Source organism: Lissotriton helveticus, chromosome 10, assembly GCF_964261635.1.
Source record: "Lissotriton helveticus chromosome 10, aLisHel1.1, whole genome shotgun sequence".
Lineage (NCBI taxonomy): Eukaryota > Metazoa > Chordata > Amphibia > Caudata > Salamandridae > Lissotriton > Lissotriton helveticus.
Window position 1 is genome coordinate 3,301,518 of NC_136071.1, and position 17,574 is coordinate 3,319,091.

General features: G+C 59.2%; 1 protein-coding gene across 3 annotated transcripts in view; it reads left to right on the forward strand.

Moving 5' to 3' along the window:
• Positions 1-2,505: 2,505 nt before the first annotated feature.
• The window catches only part of IQSEC2 (IQ motif and Sec7 domain ArfGEF 2), a 359,223-nt gene continuing 344,154 nt past the window's right edge, over positions 2,506-17,574 (forward strand). For 2 of the 3 annotated variants that reach the window (XM_078664507.1, XM_078664509.1), the window contains exon 1: positions 2,506-2,743. In XM_078664507.1, the coding sequence (XP_078520633.1) occupies positions 2,679-2,743 (65 nt within the window). In that variant the 5' untranslated portion in view covers positions 2,506-2,678. The remainder of the gene's footprint in view (positions 2,744-17,574) is intronic. The other variant, XM_078664510.1, reaches the window with a different exon arrangement.

Below are 17,574 nucleotides of genomic sequence, written 5' to 3' on the forward strand. Positions count from 1 at the left end.
TCCTCTCCCCCTGTTTCTTCTCTCTTCTCCTTTCCTCCTGCCCCTTCTTCTTTTCCTCTCCTCCAGTTCCTTCTCTCGTCTCCTTTTCTCCTGCCCCTTCTCTCTCACCACCTTTCCTCCCACGTGCTCCCTCCTCTCCTACCTGTTCGCCTCCTCGCAGTCCTCTCCTCTGCCCTAGCTCCGCCCCTTCTCTCCTCCTCTTGCTCTCTTTCTCCTCCCTTCTCCCCGCCTCCCGTGCCTTCTCTCTTCTCCTCTACTCCTGTTCCTTCTCTCTTCTCCTCCTGTCCCTCCTCTGTTCTCCCTCCTTCTGCTCCTCTTCTCTTCTCCTCTCCCCAAATTCCTTCTCTCTTCTCCTCTCCTCTAGTCCCTTCTCTCTTCTCCTCTCCTCCAGTTCCTTTTCTCTTTCCCTCTCTCCCAGTTCCTTCTCTCTTTTCCTTTTCTCTTTTCCTCTCCTCCTGTTCTTTCTCTCTTCTCCCTCCTCCTGTCATTTTTCTCTTCTCCCTCCTCCTGTTCCTTCTCTCTTCTCCCTCCTCCTGTTCCTTCTCTCTTCTCCCTTCTTCTGTCCCTTCTCTCTTCTCCCTCCTGTTCCTTCTCTCTACTCCATCCTTCTGTCCCTTCTCTCTTCTCCCTCCTTCTGTCCCTTCTCTCTTCTCCCTCCTGTTCCTTCTCTCTTCTCATCTCCTCCTGTTTCTTCTCTCTTCTCCGTTTCTCCTGCCCCTTCTCTCTCACCACCTTTCCCTCCCACGTGCTCCTTCCTCTCCTGTTTGCCTCCTCACTGTGCTCACCTCCTTCTTCTTTCTTTCTCCTCCTCCTTCTCCTCCCGTCTTCCCTCCTTCTCTCTGTCTCTTCCCTTTTCTCCTCCTTCTCTCCTCCTCCTGCTCTCTTTCTCCTCCCCTTCTCTCTGTCTCCTCCCTTCTCTCCTCCCCTCCTTCTCTCCTCCTCCTCCTTCTCTCCTCCTCCTCCTTCTCTCCTCCTCCTCCTTCTCTCCTCCTCCTCCTCATCCTCCTTCTCTCCTCCTCCTCCTTCTCTCCTCCTCCTCCTCCTCCTCCTTCTCTCCTCCTCCTTCTCTCCTCCTCCTCCTTCTCTCCTCCTCCTTCTCTCCTCCTCCTTCTCTCCTCCTCCTTCTCTTTCTCCTCCTTCTCTCCTCCTCCTTCTCTCTTTCTCCTCCTCCCTTCTCTCCTCCTTCTCTCCTCCTCCTCCTCTCCTCCTCCTTCTCTCCTCCCCTCCCCTCCCTCCCTCCCTCCCTCCCCCGCCTGCGCTCCCTCCTCTCGCTGCAGTCCTCGGTGCGGGGGCAGCGGATGCTCGGGGTCCTGGAGGGCGGACGGACCTGGGGGGAGAGAGATCCGGGTGAGCGCCGAGAGGAGGCTTCGAGGCGCTGCGGAGCGGGCACCGGGCGAGCTGCAGGTCCGTCCGTGGGGGAGAGTTGGGGGGCTCCAGCAGAGGTGGGGCAGCTTCTTCCTTCATGGGGGGCCCCAGAGGTCACCAGCGGACATGAGATGGACGAAGGGACAGCGAGTGCTAAATGGCGCTAGGGCTGCTTCGAGGCACTAGAGGGTGAAGCCTGGCAGAAGCCCCCAACAGAGCGCCAGGAGAAGCGCCCAGAGTGGCAGGAGGCGCTAGGAGGGCACAGAGTGGCAGGAGGCGCTAGAAGAGCACAGAGTGGCAGGAGGCGCTAGACGCGGCCAGAGGGGCAGGAGGCGCTAGACGCGGCCAGAGGGGCAGGAGGCGCTAGACGCGGCCAGAGTGGCAGGAGCGCTAGAAGGGCACAGAGTGGCAGGAGGCCCTAGAAGCGCCAAGAGTGGCAGGAGGCGCTAGGAGGCACAGAGTGGCAGGAGGCGCTAGAAGGGCCCAGAGTGGCAGGAGGCGCTAGAAGCGCCCAGAGTGGCAGGAGGCGCTAAAGGCGGCCAGAGGGGCAGGAGGCGCTAGACGCGGCCAGAGTGGCAGGAGGCGCTAGAAGGGCCTAGAGTGGCAGGAGGCGCTAGAAGGGCCCAGAGTGGCAGGAGGCGCTAGACGCGGCCAGAGGGGCAGGAGGCACTAGAAGCGTCCAGAGTGGCAGGAGGCGCTAGAAGGGCCCAGAGTGGCAGGAGGCGCTAGACGCGGCCAGAGTGGCAGGAGGCGCTAGAAGGGCACAGAGTGGCAGGAGGCGCTAGAAGCGCCCAGAGTGGCAGGAGGCGCTAGAAGCGCCCAGAGTGGCAGGAGGCGCTAGAAGGGCCTAGAGTGGCAGGAGGCGCTAGAAGGGCCCAGAGTGGCAGGAGGCGCTAGAAGGGCCTAGAGTGGCAGGAGGCGCTAGAAGGGCCCAGAGGTGGCAGGAGGCGCTAGAAGGGCCCAGAGTGGCAGGAGGCGCTAGAAGGGTCCAGAGTGGCAGGAGGCGCTATGCTGTAGACGGCCCCAGAGGTGCCCGGGCAGCGGTGGGGGACGCTGGGGGGGGGGGGGGCCGGGGGCGAGGTGCCTTGCGGGGGCTCGGGGGGCATGGTGAGGCAGGCGCTAGAGGTCCTCGGTCTGGAGACCCCCCCGATCCCGTGGGCAGGAGACCCCGGATATGCCGATGGAGAGGGCAGCCGGGGGGCTGTGGCAGGCGGTCATCGAGGCGCCCAGGGCGAGGGCAGCGAGGAGTCGAGGCGCCCCGGACCGCAGAAGCGCCTAGAGGCGGCTGAGGACAGCGGAGGAGCCGCGGAGCCATGTGGTGCCTTCACTGCGCCTCGGACAAGACCCCCGGCCTCCTGCAGCAGAAGCTCCGGCACTGGTGAGAGGGAGGGGGGGGGGAGGGAGGGGGAGAGGGGGTACCGGGGGGGCCCAGGGGAGGGGGCAGGGGGGCGCTCCAGCACTGCTGGTGCCAGCCTCCTCCAGGTCAGCCCCAACTCTGCCTCCTTCAAAAAACTGCGATGTCCCCTCCAGTGACCATCACGTCGCCTCACTGTCCCCACCGGTGACCATCCTTGCACCTCACTGTCCCCACCAGTGACCATCCCTGCACCTCACTGTCCCCACCAGTGACCATCCCTGCACCTCACTGTCCTTACCAGTGACCATCTCTGCACCTCACTGTCCTTACCAGTGACCATCCCTGCACCTCACTGTCCCCAGCAGTGACCATCCCTGCACCTCACTGTCCCCACCAGTGACCATCACGTCGCCTCACTGTCCCCACCAGTAACCATCTCTGCACCTCACTGTCCCCACCAGTGACCATCTCTGCACCTCACTGTCCTTACCAGTCACCATCCCTGCACCTCACTGTCCCCAGCAGTGACCATCCCTGCACCTCACTGTCCCCTCCAGTGACCATCCCTGCACCTCACTGTCCCCACTAGTGGCCATCTCTTCACCTCACTGTCCCCGCCAGTGACCATCCCTGCACCTCACTGTCCCCACCAGTGACCATCCCTGCACCTCACTGTCCCCACTAGTGGCCATCTCTTTTCCTCACTGTACCCAGCAAAGACCATCTCTTCACCTCGCTGTCTCACCAGTGACCATCTCTGCGCCTCACTGTCCCCAACAGTGACCATCCTTGCACCTCACTGTCCCCATCAGTGACCATCTCTTCACCTCACTGTCCCCACCAGTGACCATCCCTGCACCTCACTGTCCCCACCAGTGACCATTCCTGCACCTCACTGTCCCCAGCAGTGACCATCCCTGCACCTCACTGGCCCCACCAGTGACCATCCCTGCACCTCACTGTCCCCACCAGTGACCATCTCTTCTCCTCACTGTCCCCACCAGTGACCATCCCTGCACCTCACTGTCCCCAGCAGTGACCATCCCTGCACCTCACTGTCCCCACCAGTGTCCATCTCTGCACCTCACTGTCCTTACCAGCGACCATCCCTGCACCTCACTGTCCCCAGCAGTGACCATCCCTGCACCTCACTGTCCCCACCAGTGACCATCTCTGCACCTCACTGTCCTTACCAGCGACCATCCCTGCACCTCACTGTCCCCAGCAGTGACCATCCCTGCACCTCACTGTCCCCACCAGTGACCATCCCTGCCCCTCACTGTCCCCACTAGTGGCCATCTCTTCACCTCACTGTCCCCACCAGTGACCATCCCTGCACCTCATTGTCCCCACTAGTGGCCATCTAGTTTCCACACTGTACCCACTAGTGACCATCTCTTCACCTCGCTATCCCCACCAGTGACCATCTCTGCACCTCACTGTCCCCAGCAGTGACCATCCCTGCACCTCACTGTCCCCACCAGTGACCATCCCTGCACCTCACTGTCCCCAGCAGTGACCATCCCTGTACCTCACTGTCCCCACCAGTGACCATCTCTGCACCTCACTGTCCTTACCAGCGACCATCCCTGCACCTCACTGTCCCCAGCAGTGACCATCCCTGCACCTCACTGTCCCCACCAGTGACCATCCCTGCACCTCACTGTCCCCACTAGTGGCCATCTCTTCACCTCACTGTCCCCGCCAGTGACCATCCCTGCACCTCACTGTCCCCACCAGTGACCATCCCTGCACCTCACTGTCCCCACTAGTGGCCATCTCTTTTCCTCACTGTACCCAGCAAAGACCATCTCTTCACCTCGCTGTCTCACCAGTGACCATCTCTGCACCTCACTGTCCCCAACAGTGACCATCCTTGCACCTCACTGTCCCCACCAGTGACCATCTCTTCACCTCACTGTCCCCACCAGTGACCATCCCTGCACCTCACTGTCCCCACCAGTGACCATTCCTGCACCTCACTGTCCCCAGCAGTGACCATCCCTGCACCTCACTGTCCCCACCAGTGACCATCCCTGCACCTCACCGTCCCCACCAGTGACCATCTCTTCTCCTCACTGTCCCCACCAGTGACCATCCCTGCACCTCACTGTCCCCAGCAGTGACCATCCCTGCACCTCACTGTCCCCACCAGTGTCCATCTCTGCACCTCACTGTCCTTACCAGTGACCATCCCTGCACCTCACTGTCCCCAGCAGTGACCATCCCTGAACCTCACTGTCCCCACCAGTGACCATCTCTGCACCTCACTGTCCTTATCAGCGACCATCCCTGCACCTCACTGTCCCCAGCAGTGACCATCCCTGCACCTCACTGTCCCCAGCAGTGACCATCCCTGCACCTCACTGTCCCCACCAGTGACCATCTCTTCACCTCACTGTCCCCGCCAGTGACCATCCCTGCACCTCACTGTCCCCACCAGTGACCATCCCTGCACCTCACTGTCCCCACTAGTGGCAATCTCTTTTCCTCACTGTACCCAGCAAAGACCATCTCTTCACCTCGCTGTCTCACCAGTGACCATCTCTGCACCTCACTGTCCCCACCAGTGACCATCTCTTCACCTCACTGTCCCCACCAGTGACCATCTCGCACCTCACTGTCCCCACCAGTGACCATTCCTGCACCTCACTGTCCCCACCAGTGACCACCCCTGCACCTCACTGTCCCCACCAGTGACCATCACTGCACCTCACTGTCCCCACCAGTGACCATCTCTTCACCTCACTGTCCCCACCAGTGACCATCCCTGCACCTCACTGTCCCCACCAGTGACCATTCCTGCACCTCACTGTCCCCAGCAGTGACCATCCCTGCACCTCACTGTCCCCACCAGTGACCATCCCTGCACCTCACCGTCCCCACCAGTGACCATCTCTTCTCCTCACTGTCCCCACCAGTGACCATCCCTGCACCTCACTGTCCCCAGCAGTGACCATCCCTGCACCTCACTGTCCCCACCAGTGTCCATCTCTGCACCTCACTGTCCTTACCAGTGACCATCCCTGCACCTCACTGTCCCCAGCAGTGACCATCCCTGAACCTCACTGTCCCCACCAGTGACCATCTCTGCACCTCACTGTCCTTACCAGCGACCATCCCTGCACCTCACTGTCCCCAGCAGTGACCATCCCTGCACCTCACTGTCCCCACCAGTGACCATCCCTGCACCTCACTGTCCCCACTAGTGGCCATCTCTTCACCTCACTGTCCCCGCCAGTGACCATCCCTGCACCTCACTGTCCCCACCAGTGACCATTCCTGCACCTCACTGTCCCCACTAGTGGCTATCTCTTTTCCTCACTGTACCCAGCAAAGACCATCTCTTCACCTCGCTGTCTCACCAGTGACCATCTCTGCACCTCACTGTCCCCACCAGTGACCATCTCTTCACCTCACTGTCCCCACCAGTGACCATCCCCGCACCTCACTGTCCCCACCAGTGACCATTCCTGCACCTCACTGTCCCCACCAGTGACCACCCCTGCACCTCACTGTCCCCACCAGTGACCATCCCTGCACCTCACTGTCCCCACCAGTGACCATCCCTGCACCTCACTGTCCCCACCAGTGACCATCTCTTCTCCTCACTGTCCCCACCAGTGACAACGCCTGCACCTCACTGTCCCCACCAGTGACCATCCCTGCACCTCACTGTCCCCACCAGTGACCATCCCTGCACCTCACTGTCCCCACCAGTGACCATCTCTTCTCCTCACTGTCACCACCAGTGACCATCTCTTCTCCTCACTATCTCCCCCAGTGACCATCTCATCTCCTCACTGTCCCCACCAGTGACCATCCTTGCACCTCACTGTCCCCACCAGTGACCATCTCTTCACCTCACTGTCCCCACCAGTAACCATCCCTGCACCTCACTGTCCCCACCAGTGACCATTCCAGCACCTCACTGTCCCCACCAGTGACCATCCCTGCACCTCACTGCCCCCACCAGTGACCATCCCTTCACCTCACTGTTCCCACCAGTGACCATCTCTTCTCCTCACTGTCACCACCAGTGACCATCTCTTCTCCTCACTGTCCCCACCAGTGACCACCCCTGCACCTCACTGTCCCCACCAGTAACCATCCCTGCACCTCACTATCCCCACCAGTGACCATCCCTGCACCTCACTGTCCCCACCAGTGACCATCTCTTCTCCTCACTGTCCCCACCAGTGACCATCTCTTCTCCTCACTATCTCCCCCAGTGACCATCTCATCTCCTCACTGTCCCCACCAGTGACCATCCCTGCACCTCAGTCTCCCCACCAGTGACCATCTCTTCTCCTCACTGTCCCCACCAGTGACCATCTCTTCTCCTCACTGTCCCCACCAGTGACCATCCCTGCACCTCACTGTCCCCACCAGTGACCATCCCTGCACCTCACTGTCCCCACCAGTGACCATCTCTTCTCCTCTGTCCCCACCAGTGACCATCCCTGCAACTCACTGTCCCCACCAGTGACCATCTCTTCTCCTCACTGTCCCCACCAGTGACCATCTCTTCTCCTCACTGTCCCCACCAGTGACCACCCCTGCACCTCACTGTCCCCACCAGTGACCATCCCTGCACCTCACTGTCCCCACCAGTGACCATCCCTGCACCTCACTGTCCCCACCAGTGACCATCTCTTCTCCTCACTATCCCCACCAGTGACCATCTCTTCTCCTCACTATCTCCCCCAGTGACCATCCCTGCACCTCACTGTCCCCACCAGTGACCATCTCTTCTCCTCACTGTCCCCACCAGTGACCATCCCTGCACCTCGCTGTCTCACCAGTGACCATCTCTGCACCTCACTGTCCCCACCAGTGACCATCTCTTCTCCTCACTGTCCCCACCAGTGACCATCCCTGCACCTCACTGTCCCCACCAGTGACCATCTCTTCACCTCACTGTCCCCACCAGTAACCATCCCTGCACCTCACTGTCCCCACCAGTGACCATTCCAGCACCTCACTGTCCCCACCAGTGACCATCCCTGCACCTCACTGCCCCCACCAGTGACCATCCCTTCACCTCACTGTTCCCACCAGTGACCATCTCTTCTCCTCACTGTCCCCACCAGTGACCATCTCTTCTCCTCACTGTCCCCACCAGTGACCACCCCTGCACCTCACTGTCCCCACCAGTGACCATCTCTTCACCTCACTGTCCCCACCAGTGACCATCCCTGCACCTCACTGTCCCCACCAGTGACCATTCCTGCACCTCACTGTCCCCAGCAGTGACCATCCCTGCACCTCACTGTCCCCACCAGTGACCATCCCTGCACCTCACTGTCCCCACCAGTGACCATCTCTTCACCTCACTGTCCCCACCAGTGACCATCCCTGCACCTCACTGTCCCCACCAGTGACCATTCCTGCACCTCACTGTCCCCAGCAGTGACCATCCCTGCACCTCACTGTCCCCACCAGTGACCATCCCTGCACCTCACCGTCCCCACCAGTGACCATCTCTTCTCCTCACTGTCCCCACCAGTGACCATCCCTGCACCTCACTGTCCCCAGCAGTGACCATCCCTGCACCTCACTGTCCCCACCAGTGTCCATCTCTGCACCTCACTGTCCTTACCAGTGACCATCCCTGCACCTCACTGTCCCCAGCAGTGACCATCCCTGAACCTCACTGTCCCCACCAGTGACCATCTCTGCACCTCACTGTCCTTACCAGCGACCATCCCTGCACCTCACTGTCCCCAGCAGTGACCATCCCTGCACCTCACTGTCCCCACCAGTGACCATCCCTGCACCTCACTGTCCCCACTAGTGGCCATCTCTTCACCTCACTGTCCCCGCCAGTGACCATCCCTGCACCTCACTGTCCCCACCAGTGACCATCCCTGCACCTCACTGTCCCCACTAGTGGCAATCTCTTTTCCTCACTGTACCCAGCAAAGACCATCTCTTCACCTCGCTGTCTCACCAGTGACCATCTCTGCACCTCACTGTCCCCACCAGTGACCATCTCTTCACCTCACTGTCCCCACCAGTGACCATCCCCGCACCTCACTGTCCCCACCAGTGACCATTCCTGCACCTCACTGTCCCCACCAGTGACCACCCCTGCACCTCACTGTCCCCACCAGTGACCATCCCTGCACCTCACTGTCCCCACCAGTGACCATCCCTGCACCTCACTGTCCCCACCAGTGACCATCTCTTCTCCTCACTGTCCCCACCAGTGACAACGCCTGCACCTCACTGTCCCCACCAGTGACCATCCCTGCACCTCACTGTCCCCACCAGTGACCATCCCTGCACCTCACTGTCCCCACCAGTGACCATCTCTTCTCCTCACTGTCACCACCAGTGACCATCTCTTCTCCTCACTATCTCCCCCAGTGACCATCTCATCTCCTCACTGTCCCCACCAGTGACCATCCTTGCACCTCACTGTCCCCACCAGTGACCATCTCTTCACCTCACTGTCCCCACCAGTAACCATCCCTGCACCTCACTGTCCCCACCAGTGACCATTCCAGCACCTCACTGTCCCCACCAGTGACCATCCCTGCACCTCACTGCCCCCACCAGTGACCATCCCTTCACCTCACTGTTCCCACCAGTGACCATCTCTTCTCCTCACTGTCCCCACCAGTGGCCATCTCTTCTCCTCACTGTCCCCACCAGTGACCACCCCTGCACCTCACTGTCCCCACCAGTAACCATCCCTGCACCTCACTGTCCCCACCAGTGACCATCCCTGCACCTCACTGTCCCCACCAGTGACCATCTCTTCTCCTCACTGTCCCCACCAGTGACCATCTCTTCTCCTCACTATCTCCCCCAGTGACCATCTCATCTCCTCACTGTCCCCACCAGTGACCATCCCTGCACCTCAGTCTCCCCACCAGTGACCATCTCTTCTCCTCACTGTCCCCACCAGTGACCATCTCTTCTCCTCACTGTCCCCACCAGTGACCATCCCTGCACCTCACTGTCCCCACCAGTGACCATCCCTGCACCTCACTGTCCCCACCAGTGACCATCTCTTCTCCTCTGTCCCCACCAGTGACCATCCCTGCAACTCACTGTCCCCACCAGTGACCATCTCTTCTCCTCACTGTCCCCACCAGTGACCATCTCTTCTCCTCACTGTCCCCACCAGTGACCACCCCTGCACCTCACTGTCCCCACCAGTGACCATCCCTGCACCTCACTGTCCCCACCAGTGACCATCCCTGCACCTCACTGTCCCCACCAGTGACCATCTCTTCTCCTCACTATCCCCACCAGTGACCATCTCTTCTCCTCACTATCTCCCCCAGTGACCATCCCTGCACCTCACTGTCCCCACCAGTGACCATCTCTTCTCCTCACTGTCCCCACCAGTGACCATCCCTGCACCTCGCTGTCTCACCAGTGACCATCTCTGCACCTCACTGTCCCCACCAGTGACCATCTCTTCTCCTCACTGTCCCCACCAGTGACCATCCCTGCACCTCACTGTCCCCACCAGTGACCATCTCTTCACCTCACTGTCCCCACCAGTAACCATCCCTGCACCTCACTGTCCCCACCAGTGACCATTCCAGCACCTCACTGTCCCCACCAGTGACCATCCCTGCACCTCACTGCCCCCACCAGTGACCATCCCTTCACCTCACTGTTCCCACCAGTGACCATCTCTTCTCCTCACTGTCCCCACCAGTGACCATCTCTTCTCCTCACTGTCCCCACCAGTGACCACCCCTGCACCTCACTGTCCCCACCAGTAACCATCCCTGCACCTCACTGTCCCCACCAGTGACCATCCCTGCACCTCACTGTCCCCACCAGTGACCATCTCTTCTCCTCACTGTCCCCACCAGTGACCATCTCTTCTCCTCACTATCTCCCCCAGTGACCATCTCATCTCCTCACTGTCCCCACCAGTGACCATCCCTGCACCTCAGTCTCCCCACCAGTGACCATCTTTTCTCCTCACTGTCCCCACCAGTGACCATCCCTGCACCTCACTGTCCCCACCAGTGACCATCCCTGCACCTCACTGTCCCCACCAGTGACCATCTCTTCTCCTCTGTCCCCACCAGTGACCATCCCTGCAACTCACTGTCCCCACCAGTGACCATCTCTTCTCCTCACTGTCCCCACCAGTGACCATCTCTTCTCCTCACTGTCCCCACCAGTGACCACCCCTGCACCTCACTGTCCCCACCAGTGACCATCCCTGCACCTCACTGTCCCCACCAGTGACCATCCCTGCACCTCACTGTCCCCACCAGTGACCATCTCTTCTCCTCACTATCCCCACCAGTGACCATCTCTTCTCCTCACTATCTCCCCCAGTGACCATCCCTGCACCTCACTGTCCCCACCAGTGACCATCTCTTCTCCTCACTGTCCCCACCAGTGACCATCCCTGCACCTCGCTGTCTCACCAGTGACCATCTCTGCACCTCACTGTCCCCACCAGTGACCATCTCTTCTCCTCACTGTCCCCACCAGTGACCATCCCTGCACCTCACTGTCCCCACCAGTGACCATCTCTTCTCCTCACTGTCCCCACCAATGACCATCACTTCTCCTCGCTTTCTCCACCAGTGACCATCCCTGCACCTCACTGTCCCCAGCAGTGACCATCCCTGAACCTCACTGTCCCCACCAGTGACCATCTCTGCACCTCACTGTCCTTACCAGCGACCATCCCTGCACCTCACTGTCCCCAGCAGTGACCATCCCTGCACCTCACTGTCCCCACCAGTGACCATCCCTGCACCTCACTGTCCCCACTAGTGGCCATCTCTTCACCTCACTGTCCCCGCCAGTGACCATCCCTGCACCTCACTGTCCCCACCAGTGACCATCCCTGCACCTCACTGTCCCCACTAGTGGCCATCTCTTTTCCTCACTGTACCCAGCAAAGACCATCTCTTCACCTCGCTGTCTCACCAGTGACCATCTCTGCACCTCACTGTCCCCACCAGTGACCATCTCTTCACCTCACTGTCCCCACCAGTGACCATCCCCGCACCTCACTGTCCCCACCAGTGACCATTCCTGCACCTCACTGTCCCCACCAGTGACCACCCCTGCACCTCACTGTCCCCACCAGTGACCATCCCTGCACCTCACTGTCCCCACCAGTGACCATCCCTGCACCTCACTGTCCCCACCAGTGACCATCTCTTCTCCTCACGTTCCCCACCAGTGACAACGCCTGCACCTCACTGTCCCCACCAGTGACCATCCCTGCACCTCACTGTCCCCACCAGTGACCATCCCTGCACCTCACTGTCCCCACCAGTGACCATCTCTTCTCCTCACTGTCACCACCAGTGACCATCTCTTCTCCTCACTATCTCCCCCAGTGACCATCTCATCTCCTCACTGTCCCCACCAGTGACCATCCTTGCACCTCACTGTCCCCACCAGTGACCATCTCTTCACCTCACTGTCCCCACCAGTAACCATCCCTGCACCTCACTGTCCCCACCAGTGACCATTCCAGCACCTCACTGTCCCCACCAGTGACCATCCCTGCACCTCACTGCCCCCACCAGTGACCATCCCTTCACCTCACTGTTCCCACCAGTGACCATCTCTTCTCCTCACTGTCCCCACCAGTGACCATCTCTTCTCCTCACTGTCCCCACCAGTGACCACCCCTGCACCTCACTGTCCCCACCAGTAACCATCCCTGCACCTCACTGTCCCCACCAGTGACCATCCCTGCACCTCACTGTCCCCACCAGTGACCATCTCTTCTTCTCACTGTCCCCACCAGTGACCATCTCTTCTCCTCACTATCTCCCCCAGTGACCATCTCATCTCCTCACTGTCCCCACCAGTGACCATCCCTGCACCTCAGTCTCCCCACCAGTGACCATCTTTTCTCCTCACTGTCCCCACCAGTGACCATCTCTTCTCCTCACTGTCCCCACCAGTGACCATCCCTGCACCTCACTGTCCCCACCAGTGACCATCCCTGCACCTCACTGTCCCCACCAGTGACCATCTCTTCTCCTCTGTCCCCACCAGTGACCATCCCTGCAACTCACTGTCCCCACCAGTGACCAGCTCTTCTCCTCACTGTCCCCACCAGTGACCATCTCTTCTCCTCACTGTCCCCACCAGTGACCACCCCTGCACCTCACTGTCCCCACCAGTGACCATCCCTGCACCTCACTGTCCCCACCAGTGACCATCCCTGCACCTCACTGTCCCCACCAGTGACCATCTCTTCTCCTCACTATCCCCACCAGTGACCATCTCTTCTCCTCACTATCTCCCCCAGTGACCATCCCTGCACCTCACTGTCCCCACCAGTGACCATCTCTTCTCCTCACTGTCCCCACCAGTGACCATCCCTGCACCTCACTGTCCCCACCAGTGACCATCTCTTCTCCTCACTGTCCCCACCAATGACCATCACTTCTCCTCGCTTTCTCCACCAGTGACCATCCTTGCACCTCACTGTCCCCACCAGTGACTGTCCCTGCACCTCACTGTCCCCACCAGTGACCATCTCTTCTCCTCACTGCCCCCACCAGTGACCATCTTTTCTCCTCACTGTTCCCACCAGTGACCATCTCTTCTCCTCACTTTCCCCACCAGTGACCATCTCTTCTCCTCACTGTCCCAACCAGTGACCATCTCTTCACCTCACTGTCCCCACCAGTGACCATCTATTCACCTCACTGTCCCCACCAGTGACCACCTCTTCTCCTCACTCTTCCCACCAGTGACCATCTCTTCACCTCACTGTCCCCACCAGTGACCATCACTTCACCTCACTGTCCCCACCAGTGACCATCTCTTCTCATCACTGCCCACACCAGTGACCATCTCTTCTCCACACTGTCCCCATCAGTGACCATCTCTTCACCTCACTGTCCCCACCAGTGACCATCTCTTCACCTCACTGTCCCCACCAGTGACCATCTCTTCACCTCACTGTCCCCACCTGTGACCATCTCTTCACCTCACTGTCCCCACCAGTGACCATCTCTTCTCATCACTGCCCCCACCAGTGACCATCTCTTCTCCTCACTGTTCCAACCAGTGATATCTCTTCACCTCACTGTTCCCACCAGTGACCATCCCTGCACCTCACTGTCCCCACCAGTAACCATCTCTTCTCCTAACTCTCCCCACCAGTGACCATCTCTTCTCCTCACTGTCCCCACCAGTGACCATCTCTTCACCTCACTGTCCCCACCAGTGACCATCTCTTCTCCTCACTGTCACCACCAGTGACCATCTCTTCTCCTCACTATCTCCCCCAGTGACCATCTCATCTCCTCACTGTCCCCACCAGTGACCATCCTTGCACCTCACTGTCCCCACCAGTGACCATCTCTTCACCTCACTGTCCCCACCAGTAACCATCCCTGCACCTCACTGTCCCCACCAGTGACCATTCCAGCACCTCCCTGTCCCCACCAGTGACCATCCCTGCACCTCACTGCCCCCACCAGTGACCATCCCTTCACCTCACTGTTCCCACCAGTGACCATCTCTTCTCCTCACTGTCCCCACCAGTGACCATCTCTTCTCCTCACTGTCCCCACCAGTGACCACCCCTGCACCTCACTGTCCCCACCAGTGACCATCCCTGCACCTCACTGTCCCCACCAGTGACCATCCCTGCACCTCACTGTCCCCACCAGTGACCATCTCTTCTCCTCACTGTCCCCACCAGTGACCATCTCTTCTCCTCACTATCTCCCCCAGTGACCATCTCATCTCCTCACTGTCCCCACCAGTGACCATCCCTGCACCTCAGTCTCCCCACCAGTGACCATCTTTTCTCCTCACTGTCCCCACCAGTGACCATCTTTTCTCCTCACTGTCCCCACCAGTGACCATCTCTTCTCCTCACTGTCCCCACCAGTGACCATCCCTGCACCTCACTGTCCCCACCAGTGACCATCTCTTCTCCTCTGTCCCCACCAGTGACCATCCCTGCAACTCACTGTCCCCACCAGTGACCATCTCTTCTCCTCACTGTCCCCACCAGTGACCATCTCTTCTCCTCACTGTCCCCACCAGTGACCACCCCTGCACCTCACTGTCCCCACCAGTGACCATCCCTGCACCTCACTGTCCCCACCAGTGACCATCTCTTCTCCTCACTATCCCCACCAGTGACCATCTCTTCTCCTCACTATCTCCCCCAGTGACCATCCCTGCACCTCACTGTCCCCACCAGTGACCATCACTTCTACACACTGTCCCCATCAGTGACCATCTCTTCTCCTCACTGTCCCCACCAGTGACCATCCCTGCACCTCACTGTCCCCACCAGTGACCATCTCTTCTCCTCACTGTCCCCACCAATGACCATCTCTTCTCCTCGCTTTCTCCACCAGTGACCATCCTTGCACCTCACTGTCCCCACCAGTGACTGTCCCTGCACCTCACTGTCCCCACCAGTGACCATCTCTTCTCCTCACTGCCCCCACCAGTGACCATCTTTTCTCCTCACTGTTCCCACCAGTGACCATCTCTTCTCCTCACTGTCCCCACCAGTGACCATCTCTTCTCCTCACTGTCCCAACCAGTGACCATCTCTTCACCTCACTGTCCCCACCAGTGACCATCTATTCACCTCACTGTCCCCACCAGTGACCACCTCTTCTCCTCACTCTTCCCACCGGTGACCATCTCTTCACCTCACTGTCCCCACCAGTGACCATCACTTCACCTCACTGTCCCCACCAGTGACCATCTCTTCTCATCACTGCCCACACCAGTGACCATCTCTTCTCCACACTGTCCCCATCAGTGACCATCTCTTCACCTCACTGTCCCCACCAATGACCATCTCTTCACCTCACTGTCCCCACCTGTGACCATCTCTTCACCTCACTGTCCCCACCAGTGACCATCTCTTCTCATCACTGCCCCCACCAGTGACCATCTCTTCTCCTCACTGTTCCAACCAGTGATATCTCTTCACCTCACTGTTCCCACCAGTGACCATCCCTGCACCTCACTGTCCCCACCAGTGACCATCTCTTCTCCTAACTGTCCCCACCAGTGACCATCTCTTCTCCTCACTGTCCCCACCAGTGACCATCTCTTCACCTCACTGTCCCCACCAGTAACCATCTCTTCTCCGCACTGTCCCCACCAGTGACCATCTCTTCTCCTCACTGTCCCCACCAGTGACCATCTCTTCACCTCACTGTTCCCACCAGTAACCATCTCTTCTCCTCACTGTCCCCACCAGTGACCATCTCTTCACCTCACTGTCCCCACCAGTGACCATCCCTGCACCTCACTGTCAGCACCAGTGGCCATCTCTTCACCTCACTGTCCCCATCAGTGACCATCCCTACACCTCACTGTCCCCAACAGTGACCATCTCTGAACCTCACTGTCCTTACCAGCGACCATCCCTGCACCTCACTGTCCCCAGCAGTGACCATCCCTGCACCTCACTGTCCCCACCAGTGACCATCCCTGCCCCTCACTGTCCCCACTAGTGGCCATCTCTTCACCTCACTGTCCCCACCAGTGACTATCCCTGCACCTCATTGTCCCCACTAGTGGCCATCTAGTTTCCACACTGTACCCACTAGTGACCATCTCTTCACCTCGCTATCCCCACCAGTGACCATCTCTGCACCTCACTGTCCCCAGCAGTGACCATCCCTGCACCTCACTGTCCCCACCAGTGACCATCCCTGTACCTCACTGTCCCCACCAGTGACCATCTCTGCACCTCACTGTCCTTACCAGTGGCCATCTCTTCTCACTTTCTCCACCAGTGTCCATCTCTTCACCTCACTGGCCCTATTAGTGACCATCTCTTTACCTCACTGTCCCCATCAGTGACCATCCTTACACTTCACTGTCCCAAGCAGTGACCTTCTCTTTACCTCACTGTCCCAAGCAGTGACCTTCTCTTCACCTCACTGTCACCACCAGTGACCATCCCTGCACCTCACTGTCCCCACCAGTGACCATCTCTTCACCTCACTGTCCCCATCAGTGACCATCCATGCACCTCACTGTCCCCACTAGTGACCATCTCTTCTCCTCACTGTCCCCATCCGTGACCATCTCTTTTCCTCACTGCCCCCACCAGTGACCATTGTGTTACCTCACTGCCCCCACCTGTGACCCTCTCTTCTCCTCACTGCCCCACCAGTGACCTTCTTTTCTCCTCACTGTCCCCATTAGTGACCATCTCTTCTCCTCACTGCCCCCACCAGTGACCATCTCTTCTCCTCACTGTCCCCACCAGTGACCATCTCTTCTCCTCACTGTCCCCACCAGTGACCATCCCTGCACCTCACTGTCCTTACCAGTGACCATCTCTGCAACTCACTGTCCCCACCATTGACCATCCCTGCAGCTCGCTGTCCCCACCAGTGACCATCGCTTTACCTCACTGCCCCATCTGAGATCATCTCTTCACCTCACTGTCCCCACCAGTGACCATCCCTGCACCTCACTGTCCCCACCAGTGACCATCCCTGCACCTCAACTGTCCCCACCAATGGCCATCTCTTCTCCTCACTGTCCCCACCAGTGACCATCCCTGCACCTCACTGTCCCCACCAGTGGCCATCTCTTCTCCTCACTGTCCCCATCAGTGACCATCCCTGCACCTCACTGTCCCCACCAGTGGCCATCTCTTCACCTCACTGTCCCCACCAGTGACCATCCCTTCACCTCACTGTCCCCACCAGTGACCATCCCTGCACCTCACTGTCCCCACCAGTGACCATCCCTGTACATCACTGTACCCGAACCCATCACCACCAGGCACAAGTGTTTGTGGCACTCTGCTCACTCTTAGAGAGTACTGGTGGCGCTCATTCCTGTAGGACTGAGGGCAGAAGATCCCAAGGTAGATTACAGTCCCA